The 19,069-nt window shown below is 44.2% G+C and overlaps 1 protein-coding gene across 2 annotated transcripts in view; it reads left to right on the top strand.

Annotated features, from left to right (window-relative positions):
* The window catches only part of eys (eyes shut homolog), a 198,208-nt gene that overhangs the window by 124,541 nt on the left and 54,598 nt on the right, over positions 1 to 19,069 (top strand). For both annotated transcript variants that reach the window (XM_034201872.1, XM_034201873.1), the window contains one exon: positions 3,870 to 4,046. In XM_034201872.1, coding sequence (XP_034057763.1) covers positions 3,870 to 4,046 — 177 coding nt within the window. The remainder of the gene's footprint in view (positions 1 to 3,869; positions 4,047 to 19,069) is intronic.

Genomic DNA, 19,069 nt, shown 5'->3' with positions numbered 1-19,069 from the left:
GTTAGTGCTTTTAATCAAGTCATGTGTATAATTTCAATTATTGAGTTTCATTTACTTCAGTATTTCCATTTTATGCTACTTTATACCACAACAGCTTTGAGGAAAACATTGTATTTTCTAAGTTAGTTACTTTGCAGATTAAGCTTTATGTTAATTAAAAGCTATAGTTTGAATACAGAATTAGCTGAACCTTGGTCATTAAACATTTAAACACTGCCTACTGCAAAAAATAGATATGATAATCATAAAATAGTATATAATAATTATTAGGGTCATTTCGTATTATGAGTACATTTCATTTCTTCATTTTTGTTGTTGCTTTTTTATACAAGCAATAACAGTTTGTTGAGTAGCAACAAGCAAACACAATACCGACAAATCATACCCTTTAAATTGATATGGTGAACCTGTTAACAACATCTGCTTATTTACATTTCCAGCTGTTAAGAAGCAACATAAAGCATATGGTGAATATAAGTCCGGTGTTGACTCTGTCGGCTTTGTTGCTCTCTACAAACCCCTGAGGGAAATATCTGTCTCTTTAACTGCTAAATGCTCCACTATGTTGACCAACTAGTCTCTTTCTGTGTCTGCAGTTTGGTGCTGAGCAAGTAGTGTACTGTGGGTAATAATTAGAGCTCATTAGAAAACAATGCTATGTGAAGATGAGATCCTGAAAGCTAAACAATGAGCTGAAACTCAAATAGATGATTCCCTGTAGGTTAATTACTCTTGGTAAACCCCCCACATTGTAACTAACATGCCATTTGATACATTGTAAAATACTGATTTGTAGATGCTTCAAGTAAAATTCAGTATGCGGCACTATAACATTATTTTACCTTTACCTACAAATCTCAATACTCCCTCCTACACTTACTTACTGTTTATGTGACCAGTGAGCGAGCCGAGCCGTGCATCTTATATTTGCTTGTAAGTGCAGGATTAACATTACAACAGGGAACGGTAATATATTAACATTTTCATGCACAGTAAAGCTTTAAACTCCTCTCTAAAGCTATAATGTCAGGTGTTATGTCAAATGTATTACTCAGACAGTATTACACACAAAATGCCTGCACACATCTGCTATATCACCAAATCCACTAAATCTCAACAATGATATAGTTATTCAAATTGTTTTAGTTAAGTGTTAAACCAATGCAGCTTTCAGTCTTATTTCTGAGTCAGATTTAGTTGAAATGGTATGTTCGGCCTGAAAATAAGACATTTGAACCGTATTGGCTGTGAATCCTGCTCTCCTATGTTTGGACATCAGCTCTGCACCTCTAGTGGGACACACCGTAATGCAGGCCAGTGCCTGGTGGTTGAGTGAGTATTTGATATCAAGTAGCCAACCGTAAAACCGGTTTTGTCAAGATTAAGCCAGTTCATCTGAGCATGTCAGAGTTTTAAGCGATGATAAATTGTCCCTCCAAAGAAGACACAGTGGGTCGTAGACCTTGCCAAAGACACTCTGTCAAGTATGTAAGCATTCAATTGAAAGCTAAGTGATCTAAAAAATTAGTTACGAAGTAAATGGCTTCAAGGTATGGAAGTTGGCAAAAAAAGGAAACCAGTCAGGCAGGAAATTATTCAGACTTGGTCTGTATTGATCATGACCTCCTTTTACGGCTCATTACCTTATGTCCTGACTTCTCGTATATTTGAAGCTGTGATGTTTGCCAGAGGAATAATAAAATGAAAGTTCGTAGCACAGTTTTGTCCCAGTTTTGTGTTTTCGTCTGCTTTTACCTTACCACGACTGTGCATGTTTTTCTCATTTGAACTTCCATTATATTATTTCTATGAACTATTTTAAAACCCAGCTTTGTCAAATAGGTTGCTTTTTTAATTTGCCCTTACCTTTTTAATGCAATCCAATCCCAATGACAACCCATTTTCTTTTAAACAACAACATACCATTGTTGTGTGCATGTTTAACAACATCCAACAGTAAAATTACAACAGGAGGTACCTAATTGACTACAATTCAATTTGTTGTGCATAATTTTTATGAAAATGAAATATGAATTGGTCCTCAGTGTAATGTTTTTAGACATCAGTACCAGAGAGATTCCTGTAAATGTGGTGAAGATGATCAGGTTTTTTAAAGCAATCAGAAAACACTTTTAGGTGGTGAGCATTTTCTGTTTTTGTGTTTGACACTAATGGGACCTGATGAGTGGTTGTCGGCTTCCTGCTTTGCCAACACACTGCTTAGGTGCTGCCAATTTTTTTTTTTTAGTCATCTAGTGCGTGTTTGCTGTAATTGCTGGTGTCTTTAAAAAAGGAGCCAGCTCAATCTGCCTTACCCAGAAATTGCCAACAAACATTACAGGATTGATTCATTATTTTCAGCCCAAGCTCTTTGTAATTTGAAGTATCGGCATTCATGTTTGCTCCACTTAACTCTTTGTGCAATTCTGAAGTGTCATCCACTCCGATTGGCTGTGAAAAGAGCAAGTGTCGAAAAAGTGCCAGAGCACACAGGCGAAGATAACAGGATTATGACCGTTTGAGAAATGACTAAAAACTCTTCTCTGTTGGTCTGGTGACTGATCATTAAACTGGACCTAGTCTGCGTTTCTGTCCCCCAGGCCACTGAGATGTCCGATCTGTCAAACGTTGCTCGTATTTTCACATACTATTGACTTGGTTCCTTTTCGAGCCTATTAAAACCATTTCAGGATAAGCTGTAGACATGAATGATTTATATCCTGGAATTGTGCTGTCCTTGTTGCCATAAATAAAATCATTCGAGCCCTTTCCACCAGTAGTATATGACTCACAGATTAAGCAGGCCAACAGAAAATTAAAACAAAAATACAGCAGCCACATAGTCCTCTTTTCTTTAACTATCATATTGTAGCTTATAATCCATGCAATTGAAAAATGATCGCAACTTTATTTACTTAATTATTTTTGTGGCACAATAACATGGTGTACACATTTCAAAAAACACAAATCTCAATGCCTCAGAAGCACATTTCCTGTTTAACCTGATTTCACATTATCAGAGAAAATTTACTATATACTGAGTTGTGACAGTTATATGACTAAGAAACCCTGTTACTTACTTAAACTCTGACACTGATTTAACATCCATTTGCCTCCGCCATTGCCACTATCCTAGAAAAATCCAAGACCACTGCTAACTGTATGTTACATCTTCATCAAATGCCTCTTTTTTATATTTCTTGTCTTTGATTTTTCTGCTCTTAATGCTGTCAGTCAGTCATGTCTGCTTTTAAAATCCATTTCATCCAACATCAAAGCACTAAAAAACAAGTGAACATGAGTCATGAGAGGATATTCATGTATCTCTGACAATAAAAGAGTAGTTTCTTGAACCCACCAGATCCTGTACATTAAGAGCTCCTCTGCTGAGGATAAACTGCGTTTTTCCTTCCGAGCTGGACTCTGAAGGTAGAATCCCCTGAGCTTCGGTCTGGGTGGCCTATTTTAAATGGACAGTCATGTACCTGAACAGCAAGCCATTCACCAGGTGTACAATGTCCTCGGTGTAAAAGCCAGCAGATCATCACTGGCTTGTGGAGTTGATGACCTGAGCCGGTACCTCCTCCGCCTCTGCTTAAAGTCATTTCACTTTTTCATCCAGTGGGAAATAACTGACAGGCCATGCAGACTCTGCTCGCAGACAAGCTTCAGTGCTGCCAAGCCACACAGCAGCCAACTATTTATGTTCTGTTGACGAACAAATAGCACTGTAGGGCATTGTTTTCACACAAGTCTGGTTGTGTAATGTTTTGGAGTACACATTTATTTTCTAAGGAATTGTAGGATTCTACTCGCTTTTCTCTTTTGATCTAAATGAATCTCATCTATTTCTATTTTTTTCTTTCTAGGTATCACAGTATACATCCCCTCATTTGATGGCACATCTTATTTGGAGCTGCAGCCCCTTTCATCCCATCTCCAGCCTTCTGGTGCCACTAATAATCTCCCTGCTACGCTCAAGGACACCACTGTTATTCTTAGTTTGACAGTGAAAACCAGATCTGCTCAAGGCACAATCCTCTACAGTGAGTACAGTCCCATTTTCTTTCAAACATTGAAAAGCACTGCAACGCTGATAGCAAGTAGATCACATTTAGAAAAAAAACATGCATCTGTGTTAATATGCCCATTTTGTTGAATACATTTATTAAAAAGTATAACTTGTGTCATGTGAGTGAAATAATTATGTTTATACCCTCCAATTAAAAATATCAATTGATACATTAGAATGTCTCCCTCCGGTATCACTGTGGACGTTTTTGTCCATATGGGTCATTTTTCACTTTTCATTTTGCCATAACTTTGGTTGTGTTGGTGTAGGGCTGTCAGTCGATTAAAATATTTAATCGCGATTAATCGCATGATTGTCCATAGTTAATCGCGATTAATCGCAAATTAATCGCACATATTTTATCTGTTCTAAATGTACCTTAGAGCAGTGGTTTCCAACCTGGGGGGTTGGGGGGCGCCAAAGATCGCAGGGGGGACGCCAGGCCTCAGATGATTTGAGGCCAAATATTATATTTATATTAGGGCTGTCAGTCGATTAAAATATTTAATCGCGATTAATCGCATGATTGTCCATAGTTAATCGCGATTAATCGCAAATTAATCGCACATATTTTATCTGTTCTAAATGTACCTTAGAGCAGTGGTTTCCAACCTGGGGGGTTGGGGGGCGCCAAAGATCGCAGGGGGGACGCCAGGCCTCAGATGATTTGAGGCCAAATATTATATTTATATTAGGGCTGTCAGTCGATTAAAATATTTAATCGCGATTAATCGCATGATTGTCCATAGTTAATCGCGATTAATCGCAAATTAATCGCACATTTTTTATCTGTTCTAAATGTACCTTAGAGGAATATTTTTCAAGTTTTTAATACTCTTATCAACATATGAGTGGACAAATATGCTTTATGCTAATGTTTATTATCATTTGAACAATGACAAATATTCTCATGAATATTAAACACAACAACCTCTGAACATTACAAATATTCGCCTCAATTCAATCTGGAACCTCTCTCATACAATAATACAATACAAATGGTGTGTGTGGGTGTGTGTGTGTGTGTGTGTGTGTGTGTGTGTGTGTGTGTGTGTGTGTGTGTGTGTGTGTGTGTGTGTGTGTGTGTGTGTGTGTGTGTGTGTGTGTGTGTGTGTGTGTGTGTGTGTGTGTGTGTGTGTGTGTGTGTGTGTGTGTGTGTGTGTGTGTGTGTGTGTGTGTGTGTGTGTGTGTGTGTGTGTGTGTGTGTGTGTGTGTGTGTGTGTGTGTGTGTGTGTGTGTGTGTGTGTGTGTGTGTGTGTGTGTGTGTGTTGGAGCTATGTGCATATGCTCGAACGGGAGCTGCCTGGACGCTGCAATCATGTTGCGCACTGAGTGTGCTGACTTTTCGTGCAATGTCCCACTGTCTGGCTTCCTGCATAAAGTCAAGTGCTCGGCGCAGTTGTGGCGAAATGTCGCTCCTCTGTTTTCATTTGAACAGCTCCTTATAGTCGTTAGCGCAGCTAGCTAGCACCAGATGCTAACAACAACAATGCACGTAAGGTCTCTCTCTCGCTCGCTCGGGCCACACATACACACACCCTCCCGGTCCTCCCAATAGCCAGCCGGTGAGCGTGGAAGTGTGGTCTGCCACAAGCGGGCGGCAGGAGCGGGGCTGTCAGCATCAGCTTGTAGATGGTAACTCGATGCGCTCTGAAACTACGGGGCGACCGAGGAAAAAAAAGTACACATGCGTTAATCGCGTTAAAATAATTTGTGGCGTTAATTTTTTTTTGCGTTAACGCGTTATTAACGCGTTAACTTGCCAGTCCTAATTTATATATATATCTTCTTTTTTTTTAAAGCAATACATGATTGTCACTAAAAGCCTTGTCTCTACATTACAATAAAATATAAAAAATAATTGATTAATTAATTTGAATACAAATTCAAGTTAGTAGCTATTATAGGCATAAACAGACAGAAATGTATAATTTTTTCTTTCATATAAATGTTTCTTCTGCGCGTTAAGTGTCCAAACCGGGCTGGTCTGGATAAGCGCATGTTTAAAACATAGTCATTGTCCATGCCGGTTTCAGTTGGATTATTTGGATTGCAGTTGCTCCGATCAGATTGGTCTCCTCCATTTTATAGATTATTTACGACTTTTGAATCAACATAAACACATCGGCAAAATCCGGCTTACTTTGAGCATGTGTTTTAAACAGTTGAATCCCTTTGTAAATTGTTTCCACTTGCGCCGTCCTTTAATTTCTTCATACAACGGGAATCCAAATGAATGAGTCCAATAACCATCAAAGTCACTCCAATAGTGCTCCTTAATTACGCTTTCTTCCTCCTTTAACAAAATACATCACATTCATCCAGTTTGTGACAGTAGTTGTAGCATTTTTGAGACTTTTAAACTTTAATTACCGCTGTTGCGCCCCCCCCCCCCCCTTGTGTGTGTGTGTGGGGGGGGGCGCAACTTCCAACAGGAGTCATTTGGGGGGGCTAATGTTTTTGTTGCATTAACGCGTTATTAACGCGTTAACTTGACAGCCCTAGTTGGTGCAAATGTCCTGATTTTTTGTAACAAGGCTATTTTCTCGATCTATTTTGGAATTCCAATTTCAATTTTTTTTTTGTCAAGCTGGGTCAAGATCATACATCCTTTTACCTCAAAGACACATGAAACAGCACAAATGAAAAACAAAACTTCATGAGAGCACACTTACTCCTGAGTCCTGTCTCATTCTCACACACAATCACTCACACACATAAGGTATAAGGAGGTTTAATATGTAAGAGTGTGTATGAGTTTGGGAATGAGGGAGTGAAAGAAAGAGAGTGAGAGAAAAATAAAGATATGAGGCGAAAACTATAGGTTACTTACGTAACCCCAGTTCTCAGAGTAACATGAAGTGAGATGTCTCACTATGGGATGCGCCTCATCGCGGAGCAAACAGAAGCATCAATCTCATTACGCCAATCCTGATTGGCTGGTGATCTTGACGTCAGCGTCAGGGAATTCACCCCCTATAAGTAGCTTGCGCCACGACGCATGCGTCATTCAAAATAAGCACCTCTTCTCGCTTCACCATAGCAAGGAGGGCCGTCTGGTGAGACATCTCACTTCATGTTACTCTGAGAACTGGGGTTACGTAAGTAACCTATAGTTCTCATTCATAACACTCCGTTCGATGTCTCACTATGGGAAATTGTAGCTCCCGTATTGTCAGACGACCTTATCTCGAAAATCACCAAACCAACCAGGTAGAGCTCTGACTCAACCAGGTGCCCAGCACTGCTTGAGTCACACTGGGAGCAGAACGTCCAGCCTGTTAAGAGGCGGACAAAAGTGAGCGGCGAGGACCAGCTCGCCGCTGCACCAATGTCTTGGATGGGAGACATCCTGGACAGAGCCCAGGATGCAGCCAGACCCTGAGTCGAAAGAGCTCGCGGACCCGAGGGTGCCTGCGAACTCTGACTCGTATGGGCCCCAAAGCAATTGCTTCCACAAACCAGTGGGAGAGCCGTTGCTTAGTAACAGGCTTGCCCTTATAAGGGTTAGCCCAGGACACAAGGGGTTGGTCATTATGACGAAGCACCCTTGATCTGTCCCTGTACGTGCGTACAGCACGGGCTAGACACGGCAAATCCGGCCGCTGTTCCCCAGAGGAATACAGTGGCGAGGAGGATGCCTCAATGTCAAATGTGGTACCTGAACCAACCGCCTTAAGATAAAGGCAGGGTTGGGCTTCAACCACACTCTGTTTGCCCTGGGGCGAACTGAGTGCATGAAGACTGTACAGATAGTGCATGAGTGCCACTGGCTCGCTTGGCAGCTGCCAGGGTCAGCTTCATGTCACACTGTATTCAGATTGTACCACTCACGGGCCAGGCCCATAGAGCCAAGCGCTCTGGGTGTGGGTGAAAGATCGCCCCCCCCCGCTTGGGACAGTATGTCCCTGCGTAGTGGGAGCTGCCATGGCTGCCCGCACAGCAGCTGATATATCTCCGCTAGCCAGTACATGGCCAGTGCGGAGCTATCAGGATAAGTGTGTGGCGTTGCTTTCTCACTCTGGCCAGAGTTGGGGGTATCAGAGCCAGGGGTGGGAACGCGTACAGAAGGCCCAGGGGCCAATCGTGCGTGAGTGCATCCACGCCTAACGGTGCATTTAGATCGCGCATCGAAAAGAACAGCTGACACTGAGCGTTGTCGAACAGATCCACCGCTGCCGTAACGCACCCACAGCTGGCTCACAATCCTTGGATGTAGAGTCCAGTCTGCATAAAGTGGTATACCTCTGGACAGTAGATCTGCCCCGAGGTTCATCACTCCCGGTACGTGCGTCGCTCTCAGAGAGAGGAGACGTCTACCGCTCCATAGGATCAGTTTGCGCGCCAGTGTGTGTAACTGGAGAGAACGCAAACCCCCTTGGCGGTTAATATACGATATTGTGGTCGTATCGTCTGTCCTCACAAGGACGTGATGTCCCCTGAGGAAAGGCAGAAAGCGTTTTAGGGTGAGAAACACCGCTAAAAGCTCCAGGTAATTTATGTGCGCCCGCTGGAGGTCTCTGCTCCAGAGACCCCTCACCGGGCGACCTTCATAAATACCTCCCCAACCTGTCAGACATGCGTCCGTGGTGACCACTTTCCGTGAAAGGACAGCACCCATAGGCACACCTCGTACTAGAAAAGTCGGGTGCAGCCAGTGGCGCAGTGCCATTACGCATTTCACAGTAACCATCACTCTCGGATTTAGTTTTAGGGCGGCCACCCAGCGCTGAAACTCCCTCATGTGTAAGCGTCCCAGTCGTACGACTAGGATGGCTGACGCCATGAGCCCCAGCAATCGCAGGCATGATCTGAAGAGAACATGTTTGCGCAGCTGGAAAAGAGCGAGACAAGCTCTGAAAGCTTTCACTCTTTCCGCTGACAAGCGAGCTGAAAAGGGCACCGAGTTCAGGTGTAAACCCAGGAAGAGTATAGTCTGCGCGGGGCACAACATGCTCTTCTCTGTGTTTATTATGAAACCCAGGTTGAGCAGGTGCTTTACGAGGACATTTGTCTGCGTAACAGCCTCCTGCTCCGACTGTGCGAGAAGCAGCCAGTCGTCCAGGTAGGTCGCCAGGCGAATACCCTGTTGTCTTAACGGGGCTATCGCGGCTTCCGTACATCGTACAAACACCCTTGGACTGAGAGACAGACCGAAGGGGAGTACTCTGTATTCATAACAGATCCCCTGAAATGCGAATCTCAGATATTTCCTGTGTGGGTAATATACTGGGATGTGAAAATACGCATCTTTCAGGTCGACTGATGTAAACCAGTCGTCTTGTTGCACGAGCCGCAGCAGAGATGTGTGAGTGAGCATTCTGAACTTATATCTTTTTAGATATTTGTTCAGAGCCCTCAAATCAAGTATTGGCCGAATTCCGTTCCCTCCCCGTTTGGGAACGAGGAAGTACTTGGAATAGAAGCCGCCCTGACTCTGCTCGGCGGGTACAATAGATATAGCCCTCTTTTCTAGGAGTGAGAGAATCTCTCTCTCCAGAATATGGGCTGACTCTCCTCGGGCCTGCGAATGCAGAATGCCCGAGAAGCGAGGGGGGGTGACAGCGAATTGGAGTCTGTAGCCCAGTGTTACTGTCTTGAAAACCCAAGCAGCTGATGTGAGCATCTTCCACTGCATGCTCCTTAGAGCCAGTGGAGATGTCACGTCTCTTCCCCTCTGAGTCTCTATTTGTTGTGTTATGGGGCCCTCTAGTGTCTGAACACAGTGGTGCCCCTTTTCGACAATCCCCACCGACACTGCGCATGCGCATGACGGTGGTGCCTTTAAAGCCCAGCCGGCACTGCGCATGCGCATGCGCGTGGCGGTGGTGCCTTCACAGACCCGCCTGTAATCCGCCTTTTGAGAGATGCCGTAGCTGCTCTCAGAAGGGGAACAGTTGACGGGCTGTTTATTGGTTTTATTGTTTTTCTTTTCATTTTTTTGAGCTGCGCCCTCGGCCTGAAGCCTGGATGCGTCAGCGGCAAATGTTTTATGACAGAAAAATCAACAAATTTGTGACATGTGTTTGTGCGGACTTGAGGATGGTGTTGAGGCATCTCTCGAGGCGGCGGGAACACATTTAGAGCTGGGGAACCGTGGACTTCCAGCTCTGTCACAGAGGGGAGAAGGAGGGGCTGTCACGCCGCTCGCTTCTTCTTCCTCGACTGCTGGCCAAAATTCTGGGTTGGCTGCGCCTGAGCTGCAGCCGGAACCGGAGATGTTCTAGGCCAGCTCGCCCTCGTCTCCAGCCTGTGCTGGGGACTCGGGCTGCGACCTCTGCGTCTTCGGTGTTTTAAACCGAGCAGGGTTCGAGGCAGCTTGGGTGAAGGACTGCTGCTGCGAAGGCAGCGGCTGGACCCTTCGAGGGAGGCAGAGGTGGAGTGCCTCGTCCTCCTTCTTTTTCGACTCACACCTCCTTTGCATGGAGGCGAGAGCGGAGCCGAAAATTCCCTCGGGAACGATGGGCATATCCAGCACATCCTCCTTTTCCCGGTCTGGGAGGTTGGTGAGGTTGAGCCATCTCGCTCTTTCCTGCACCACCATGATCCCCATTGCCTTGCCCGTGGCCTGGACGGCGCAGCGTTGGACACGGAGACAAATGTCCGTGACCGCTGCCATCTCGTCCAGAGTGGCTGCCCCCGGGTTACCCGACAGGTCCTCGCAGAGCTCCGCTTGGTAAGCGGTTAGCAGCGAGGACACATTCAGGTCCCTGGCAGACAACGCTGCGGCTTTGTAGGACCGTTCAGTCATTGTCGACTGAAATCGGTCCGACTTTGCTGGCAGCGTGGGGTTCCTGCTTGGTGACGGGCCCATCCTCGGTAGGAGGTGGGCCGCTACCAGCGGTTCCATGGGCGGTATGCGGAGCAGGCCGAGCCTCTCCATACCGTCGCAGTCTAGGGAGGAGGCACCCTGGATTGGGACCTTGTTGCTGAAGGGCCGGTCTCTCCACGAGACCGACACCTCATCCAACATCTCCGGGAAGACCGGAAGGAGTTGCCTCTTCGTCCGCGCTGCTTGGGGAAAATGTTTCCCTTCGTAGCGGGACCTGGAGGTCTCCTTGGCCATTTCAGGCCACGGGATGTCGAGTCTGGCCGCGGCGCGTTTACACACGGCCTGCAGGTGTCTGTGCCCGAGATCTTCAACCCGCAGCCGCAGAGTCGAGCCACCGAGTCCCTGACTCCTCTAGTGTGAGGGAGAGAGGCGTCCATCTTGTTCGCCTCGTGGCGTGGAGAGGACCCGCTCTCAACAGGTAAGTTGGGAGAAAAAAGGTGTTACCACCCTGTCCTTAATCCGGAGAAAAGGACGGTGTGGGTCTTTTATTCCCGGAGAATACTGACTGGTGTGACAGTATGCTCCTTTAATTCTTTCCTCCTCCGTGGGGAAGAGAAAAGAAAAAGCTTCCTCGCTACCGTGGTGTCGATAGTGAGGGAGCGAGCTAGCAACAGGTGTGTTGCTAGCTTGAAAAAATCAGACCTACCTTACTTTCCGGGGAAAGAGAACGGCGAGGTCGATTTCAATACTAACTGGCGTTAGTATTACCGTCTTCCTGCAAAGCAGAAGGAGTGCCCGGCGACCGAAATGGTTATATTTGGGTTCAGTCTGTGGACCGTTAAGCTTGTCCGGCTACTATAGAGATGTGCTCTGAAGCGAGAAGAGATGTTTGAATGACGCATGCGTCGTGGCGCAAGCTACTTATAGGGGGTGAATTCCCTGACGCTGACGTCAAGATCATCAGCCAATCAGGATTGGCGTAATGAGATTGATGCTTCTGTTTGCTCCGCGATGAGGCGCATCCCATAGTGAGACATCGAACGGAGTGTTATGAATGAGAACAGCGGTTTCATGTATTCAAAATGGCATTTAAAGGGTTAAAATCCTGAAAATGATTACATTTTTGATATTTTCTATTAGGGCGGAAGTTGCTTTAAAGATTGAACCCAAAAAAGTTGTGAAAAAAAACCTTTTAATATAATGTTTTTATCAAAGTCTTTTGCAGTGGACATTTTTGTCTCGAATCACTAATTTGCATAGTCCAATCGAATGATACCGGAGGGTTAAGTGGCTAATATTGTTGCTGCTGTGGCTTGTATGTGGGTTAAAGGTCCATTTTGATCGGTGTCTGCCATACAGATGAAATGAACTGCTTAGAGTTTCCTCTAATAAGGCTACTGTATGTAATAGTGTAAATATTGACTTCATAATTAATTAACGGGACACTGGTATGTTTAGAGTGTCAGGATGCATAACTTTTTGTTTATTAAGAAATTGTGCAACATTTTTGAGAATATATAAGCTGCACGATGCAATTACAGGCAGGAGAGAGTTAGCTTACCATAATCACTGGATATCTTGGTTGACAGCGATGTAATTTCTGCAATCTGCTTTAAAAACAAAGTATGAAGGCAACCCATTTATGTGGGTTATGTGCCAGAGTATCTACTAGCCGGGACCACTGTAGGTTCCTGACAAGCAAAAACGAAAATGTCACTGCAGCTGTTCCCCCACTAAGCTAACAGGCAGCTGGCTTCATATTTGCTATGCAGACACAAAACTTACGCCTGGCAAAGAATAAATAAGCACATAAAACCTAAAACTAATGTATATAATATTTGATATTATCAGAAGGAAATTGTCTTCCAAATGTCCCCAAGATCCTCTGAAGAGAGGGGTAAGTCTACACTGCATAATGTTTTCCCAATAAGTTATAACTTAAGGAGATGTTCTTGTCTCCCCTTTTGTTAGTGTCACGCTTGTTATCACTGTTATTGATGTGCACAACATCTTTTATTTTGGTATCAATAATAATGCAGAAATTAAACAACAGCCTGTGCTTTGTTAATTTACCACTGGTTACATTAAACATTATCCTGTTTCTGAGTTTTAGCAAGCTGGATGCTTGGCAACGGTTATGGCGCTATAGAAAAAACAAAACACTTCACGTAATTTGAATTGATTCTACTTTAATAACAACATTTGTTCATACACAAAGGATGAGTAATAACTACCTGTGGTGTTTCTTTATAATCTTTGTTAAACATATTTATTCCTAAATATTTGTTTTAAAATCACTGGACGGATAAAAAGATCAGCACTATGACTCATCTTTATGCTGTTTCATTGACCTGTGGGACACAAAGATGATTACTGTGTTTCCAAGGCTACAGGAGAAAGGCATGGAAGCACTGAGACACATTTAAGAAGAAAAGTATTATAATTGAACCAGCTTTTCTGTTCTGTTGAGTTAAGGTCATTTGCAACATGTATTTCCCAAAATGTTTTTTTTACCAAAAGCTAATGTTATGTGATAGAATTGTGGAATACAATGCTTTGGGGAAGGACGAAAGATAGCCTTGCATTTGTAGACAGCTGTGAGTATTTGTCTACAACCATGAGCTCCACATTACACCCAGATCCTACCAGCTCTTTTGTTCCCACACCTGCACACGCACACACACACACACACAGATTCTCTTTTGTTACTGAAGGAGATTTGGATAGGTAGGCCTAACAACCACTGAGTAGACCCTCTTAACAATAGAGCATTGTTTTTGGAAGAATGGGAGTGAGTAGGTTATTTTTTTGAGAAAGCTGAGCCATGAGAACTTTGTTCCATTTATCCGGCTTTATGTGTATTATACATCTGTTCCTTCAATGTGTTAGGTACCAGCCAGCCTAGGAGTAATGCCGCTACATGAATGCCTTGAGCTGCGGGTCCTCTAATGACTCCAGAAACATCCAAATGTGTGTCTCCGTGGATCGCAGCTCTTCGTTTTAAAAACTGCAACCACCTTGATCTTGTGAGGCTACGGTTGTCCCCGTATGACACCCCAGCAAGTCAGGTGCAAATCTGACAGAACTGTAACCACCACAGGTGATTAAATCCCACAGAAATGGTACAGACATCTCAAAATTGATTTGCCAATATAAGTCTGTGACGTTGTCTAAGGTCTTTCACCTCTAATTAAAACATCTGCATATATATTAAGCATTACAATATAACACAGGGTCCATGTACCTTCTTTCCTTAGATCAAAATGTATATCGTCTGCCTCCGATATATATATATATATATATATATATATATATATGTAAGCTCTATTGTTCAACTGTTTAATTTTTTTTTAACCTATGCCATAAAACCATTGCATTCCTTAGAGTTATAATAGCTTCTCTCCGAGCTGATATTGGCCTCTCATGAATGAGTAAGTGTTCCACCAAAGACTTAAATCTTTGTATTTAAGGAGCTATTAATTAGCCAGATCTCAAGACCTAAGAGGGCTCTAAATTAGTGCTTTATACAAGGTTGGTGCACTTGAAAGGTCAGTCAGCTAAGCCTTAAACACACATAGGCCATGGAGCTATCCAATTTAAGACAAAGATACAGTATCCTGTCTGACACCAATTAAAGTGATGTGACGTTTTTTCCCAATTGTTTATAGGAGTTGTTCAATATAAATTATTACAAGCCTTCCCTATTTAACTAGAATCCATAAAGCATATCTGTCTGTGATGATCAAGAGCACCCTAACCAAGTTAAGAAAAAATCATCTTGTTTTCACAGTCAACACAGTGTTAATGCAGCATTAGGAAGCAAACATTTGGGTGGCAATGAAAGTTTGGGGCATCTGAAATGGACTTGTTCATATTTTTCTCATAACAAAAAATTAAGAGAAATATCGGCGAAATGTGTGTTGCTCATGTTAAGAAAATACGGTAACACTTTGGTACACAAATTAACCATCAACTAGTTGTTAATTAACATGCATATTAGCAGTATATTATTATATATTATGAATGCCTTATTCTGCATGACCATATTCTACAAGTAATAATCCATTAGTTGAGAGTTTTTCCTCAATAACCCTCTAATTAGTGCTTATTTATTGCAAGTAAGGAAGTTGTTGTACATGAGTTTTGGTCTTAATATGCTCTGCTCAATATGAGCCTAATAAGGCAGTAGTACCACAAGAATAGTAATTCTACCATAATAACACTTATTAACAAGACATGAAACTATAAGTGTTAATTGTGTCTAAATAATTCAAAATTAGGTATGTAGGCTATATCTAAGAATATGTGTTGGGGTTCAGTTCAGTTCAACTACCAATAGCAAGGTGATATTAACCTGTATGTTTCATATTTGCACATTTATATATTTGTAAAATGTGTACTGAAGGTTAGACAGGAAACCGGGTACAGGAAATAGGAGAAAGTGAACTGAATAGCAACTGCTACTAATTTTCCCTTTGCAACCTGAAGAGTAAAAGGGTACATTCCGTCCGAAAGCAATGACTGTAAGTGTAAGTGTAAGCCTTACATATACACTGTAAGGAGTAACATGTATTGTGTTTATGTGATGACATTTGGAGATGTTTAAACGGTTTAAACACAATGAGAAAATGCGTTAGCATTCGCGCTAGCGTTAGCATACATGCTAGCGTTAGCCATACTAGCCTGTACCATTCTTATTATACATCCATGGCCTGTACACATGCTTATTGCACAGCTAGCATTAGCTATATTTACCTTGTTTACACTTAGTGGTCCTATGTGTATGTTACACTTGCATATGAGATCATTAAGTGCCTTGTAACTTCTTTTTGTATAGTTTCACACCGTTTGAATGTCAGTGGACTGCAAATAATTCAATAAAGGAGCATGGCTGCTCATTCCCTGGCTCTCAAAAGAGTTTGGCTGGCTGTTTAATCTATGTTCACACTCAGACAGTAACACATAGAGAGAACAGCACACCTGTGTAACAATGTGTAAGTACATACAAGCAGGTCACACAGTATGATCACAAATAAATAAAATCTGTTTAAAAAAAATCTGTTTTTATTAAAACGTACAGGCTGCATTATGTGTTCTCAGCCTTGGAGAAACTTGACATGTTTTGGTATGTATCTGAACCTCTCTTCAGTGGTTCATTAATAAAACAGATATTTCAACGTGTGCCTACTTTGTTCATGTACTGTTAAGAGCTTAATTTCAGTAGTTGTGTGCTATAATGTATTTACAAAGTGTGAAGAGGAGGCAACTTTATGGGCATAGATATGTCTCATAATTATTTGTGTGAACATAAAAATAATTTGTGTGTAAATATGTGATTTGTAAATGTAAAACAACATCCACAAATGCATTTAAAAGATTTGCAAACTCACAAATACATTTGCAAGTGTAAAACGGATCTGCAAATACGCTAAATATGTTCACAAATTAAAAAAAGATCTGTGAATATCTCTTTAACATTTACACCTTTCGGTCAGGCATTTGTGAATCCAATTTGTATTTGTGGACCAAAAATGCGCTTGCGGATCTCAAATCTCTGTTCACGGATCTCAAATCTCTGTTCGCGGATCGTCTTTTTACACACACGGAATTTTGAGACATATTTTCCGCCGGTCTCGGCTAAAATCTATAGGTTACTTACGTAACCCCAGTTCTCAGAGTAACATGAAGTGAGATGTCTCACTATGGGATGCGCCTCATCGCGGAGCAAACGGAAGCATCAATCTCATTACGCCAATCCTGATTGGCTGGTGATCTTGACGTCAGCGTCAGGGAATTCACCCCCTATAAGTAGCTTGCGCCACGACGCATGCGTCATTCAAAATAAGCACCTCTTCTCGCTTCACCATAGCAAGGAGAGCCGTCTGGTGAGACATCTCACTTCATGTTACTCTGAGAACTGGGGTTACGTAAGTAAACTATAGTTCTCATTCATAACACTCCGTTCGATGTCTCACTATGGGAAATTGTAGCTCCCGTATTGTCAGACGAGCTTATCTCGAAAATCACCAAACCAACCAGAACTTAACAGGTAGAGCTCTGACTCAACCAGGTGCCCAGCACTGCTTGAGTCACACTGGGAGCAGAACGTCCAGCCTGTTAAGAGGCGGACAAAAGTGAGCGGCGAGGACCAGCTCGCTGCTGCACCAATGTCTTGGATGGGAGACATCCTGGACAGAGTCCAGGATGCAGCCAGACCCTGAGTCGAAAGAGCTCGCGGACCCGAGGGTGCCTGTGAACTCTGACTCGTATGAGCCCCAAAGCAATTGCTTCCACAAACCAGTGGGAGAGCCGTTGCTTAGTAACAGGCTTGCCCTTATAAGGGTTAGCCCAGGACACAAGGGGTTGGTCATTATGACAAAGCACCCTTGATCTGTCCCTGTACGTGCGTAAAGCACGGGCTGGACACGGCAAATCCGGCCGCTGTTTCCCGGAGGAATACAGTGGCGGGGAGGATGCCTCAATGTCAAATGTGGTACCTGAACCAACCGCCTTAAGATAAAGGCAGGGTTGGGCTTCAACCACACTCTGTTTGCCCTGGGGCGAACTGAGTGCATGAAGACTGTACAGATAGTGCATGAGTGCCACTGGCTCGCTTGGCAGCTGCCAGGGTCAGCTTCATGTCACACTGTATTCAGATTGTACCACTCACGGGCCAGGCCCATAGAGCCAAGCGCTCTGGGTGTGGGTGAAAGATCGCCCCCCCCCCCCGCTTGGGACAGTATGTCCCTGCGTAGTGGGAGCTGCCATGGCTGCCCACACAGCAGCTGATATATCTCCGCTAGCCAGTACATAGCTGGCCAGTGCGGAGCTATCAGGATAAGTGTGTGGCGTTGCTCTCTCACTCTGGCCAGAGTTGGGGGTATCAGAGCCAGGGGTGGGAACGCGTACAGAAGGCCCGGGGGCCAATTGTGCGCGAGTGTATCCACGCCTAACGGTGCATTTAGATCGCGCATCGAAAAGAACAGCTGACACTGAGCGTTGTCTTTCGATGCGAACAGATCCACCGCTGCCGTAACGCACCCACAGCTGGCTCACAATCCTTGGATGTAGAGTCCAGTCTGCATAAAGTGGTATACCTCTGGACAGTAGATCTGCCCCGAGGTTCATCACTCCCGGTACGTGCGTCGCTCTCAGAGAGAGGAGACGTCTACCGCTCCATAGGATCAGTTTGCGCGCCAGTGTGTGTAACTGGAGAGAACGCAAACCCCCTTGGCGGTTAATATACGATATTGTGGTCGTATCGTCTGTCCTCACAAGGACGTGATGTCCCCTGAGGAAAGGCAGAAAGCGTTTTAGGGTGAGAAACACCGCTAAAAGCTCCAGGTAATTTATGTGCGCCCGCTGGAGGTCTCTGCTCCAGAGACCCCTCACCGGGCGACCTTCATAAATACCTCCCCAACCTGTCAGACATGCGTCCGTGGTGACCACTTTCCGTGAAAGGACAGCACCCATAGGCACACCTCGTACTAGAAAAGTCGGGTGCAGCCAGTGGCGCAGTGCCATTACGCATTTCACAGTAACCATCACTCTCGGATTTAGTTTTAGGGCGGCCACCCAGCGCTGAAACTCCCTCATGTGTAAGCGTCCCAGTCGTACGACCAGGATGGCTGACGCCATGAGCCCCAGCAATCGCAGGCATGATCTGAAGAGAACATGTTTGCGCAGCTGGAAAAGAGCGAGACAAGCTCTGAAAGCTTTCACTCTTTCCGCTGAAAAGGGCACCGAGTTCAGGTGTAAACCCAGGAAGAGTATAGTCTGCGCGGGGCACAACATGCTCTTCTCTGTGTTTATTATGAAACCCAGGTTGAGCAGGTGCTTTACGAGGACATTTGTCTGCGTAACAGCCTCCTGCTCCGACTGTGCGAGAAGCAGCCAGTCGTCCAGGTAGGTCGCCAGGCGAATACCCTGTTGTCTTAACGGGGCTATCGCGGCTTCCGTACATCGTACAAACACCCTTGGACTGAGAGACAGACCGAAGGGGAGTTATAGATAAAACCCTCCTTTCTAGGAGAGAGAGAATCTCTCTCTCCAGAATATGGGTTGACTCCCCCCGGGCTTGTGAATACAGATAGCCCGAGAGGCGAGGGGGGGTGACGGTGACTTGGAGTCTGTAGCTCCGTGTAACCGTCTTGAGAAACCCAAGCAGATGTCGTGAGCATCTCCCGCTGTATGCTCCTTAGAGCCAGCTGAGATGTCACGTCTCT

The sequence above is a fragment of the Gymnodraco acuticeps genome, unplaced genomic scaffold (genome assembly GCF_902827175.1).
Source record: "Gymnodraco acuticeps unplaced genomic scaffold, fGymAcu1.1, whole genome shotgun sequence".
NCBI classification, from domain to species: domain Eukaryota; kingdom Metazoa; phylum Chordata; class Actinopteri; order Perciformes; family Bathydraconidae; genus Gymnodraco; species Gymnodraco acuticeps.
Note: the sequence above shows the minus strand (reverse complement) of the source record. Positions and strands in the feature narration are given on the sequence as shown.